The sequence below is a fragment of the Buceros rhinoceros genome, unplaced genomic scaffold (assembly GCF_000710305.1).
Source record: "Buceros rhinoceros silvestris isolate BGI_N320 unplaced genomic scaffold, ASM71030v1 scaffold3514, whole genome shotgun sequence".
Classification (NCBI taxonomy): domain Eukaryota; kingdom Metazoa; phylum Chordata; class Aves; order Bucerotiformes; family Bucerotidae; genus Buceros; species Buceros rhinoceros.
The window spans coordinates 10518-12379 of NW_010409869.1; the positions used below are offsets into that span (position 1 = coordinate 10518).

The following is a 1862-nucleotide window of genomic DNA, read 5'->3' on the forward strand; positions in this document are numbered from 1 at the left end:
ACTCTTTCCTTTGCACTGATTAATGTGTGTTTGTTTAATCAATTAATAATGTATTGAATATGTTAAAACAGCAGAAAATTCATCCTGCCGGAAAGAATAGTCATCTTTTATCTGTGATCTTGTTGAGTAAGCAAAGATATGAATGTGGATTGTCTTGAGTCAGTTTAAAAATTGTGAGAGACCAGACTTAATGGGAACTTGGTATCTCTTTTTGGGTATTAATAGGATTAAAGGTGTTCAGTGCTTTATGCTTAGCCCTTTTATCATAGAACTGTATGGGATCCTTTATTCTAATATAGTTTCTGTGACTGATGGCAGTGTGCAAATTCATTAGGATGCATCGGGATGGGAATTCCCCTGAAACGTGTCACAGAGAAATAAATGGCTAAGAGTTGAGACTTGGTGTCAAATTCCTGGCTTGAGAGAAAAGTTTTCTTTATGACTACTTTGACATCTTCATTCCTTCCTATTTGTGTGTTAAGGCTGATAGGTATTTTTGCTATTCACTTTTACACAGGAGCTTTATTATCATTCCCTTGTTGAAAATCAGCCTTACACTTCCGTGTTTTAAGTATAACCTATGAAAGTGTTCCAGTCACTTAAAAGTTTCCATTGTTAGTGTGGATGTTTGGTTTTTCAAAAAATAAAATTGGGATTGCCTTGCACCATCTGTACTGACTCTGTATTGTTCTGAACAGCACAGTTCTGGAGCCATTTGAAATAGGCATATAACTTTAAGTAGCATCATAATTTTTTTCCTGGTGTTTGGACTTTGTGAACTCTTAGCTCTAATGTTACATCCTGTATGTGAACATAAAAGAATGATGAGCTATATGGAATTTTCAAAGGACTAATGTCAGCAGGCTTCCTTTTGGAACCAGTCATACTTCTGTCTTACCTTCTGTGCATAATTTCCCTGCATACTGACTCCCACTAAAATAATAAACTTTTTTCTTAGTAACTTCAGAACCAAATAGGAAAAGTTATTTTTGAGTAATAAAATAACACTTCTGCCGTAGCATGAAGTTCAGTAGTTTATAATATGATTTGCTTTTAATGTTTGCTTTTAACCTTCTCCTGTTCTTTTCAGATGGCGATCTTATAACAATTTTTGATAGCTCAGACCTTTCTTTTGCAATTCAATGCAGTAGGATACTAAAGCTGACATTGTTCGGTAAGTGTAGAATATTTTTTGTCTTTTTTTTTATTAGAAGTCAGGCAGTGGGCTTCGCTAAAAACTTTCAATTTGTCACCTCAGAAGGAAGTCAATAAGTTAAATACTGGACTAATACATGAAATATATTTTCTTTCTTGATGTTTTGTGTGACATCTGAACTTAGAAACTGAAACTACTTCATTTTATGAGATTGCATAAAGTATTTGGCGTACATATATATGTATGTGGACAGTTTTTTTCTTAAAGTTGTTTTCCATGTTATCGTCCTCTCTCTAGCATTTGTGGGCTTTCTTCACAGGTGCGTGAGAGTTAAGCTGATGATTATTTTGTGGAGTTACTAGTAGGCTGCTAAAAACTAACCTTAATTGCTTTCAGCTGAATAGATCTTGGCATTTATCCTTTGGCCTTTGTATAAAATAGTTTTCTATTTTCAAGTTACTATTGGTAAATTAGCACATAGTTCCAAGGAATAGCAAGCAGCCTTCAACTTGGACACTGACCTTATTCATGAATTGCAGCAGTGTTGTGTATGCTGCAAGTTCTAAAGGCACTGCTAAAGGGATGCTTTCTGCAACCAAGTGTGATATTTGTATTGTTCAGAGTATATTCACTGAAGTGAGTAAACAATGCAGAAAACTACCGTGGATTTTACTCTGTAGTTCTGGTACTGTGGGTTATGCTGAAC

The 1862-nt window shown here is 34.9% G+C and overlaps 1 protein-coding gene across 1 annotated transcript in view; it reads left to right on the plus strand.

The window, feature by feature from the left end:
* TFG (TRK-fused gene) overlaps positions 1-1862 on the plus strand; it is a 24917-nt gene that overhangs the window by 10517 nt on the left and 12538 nt on the right. Inside the window, exon 4 of the mRNA XM_010135365.1 lies at positions 1091-1174. Coding sequence (XP_010133667.1) covers positions 1091-1174 — 84 coding nt within the window. The remainder of the gene's footprint in view (positions 1-1090; positions 1175-1862) is intronic.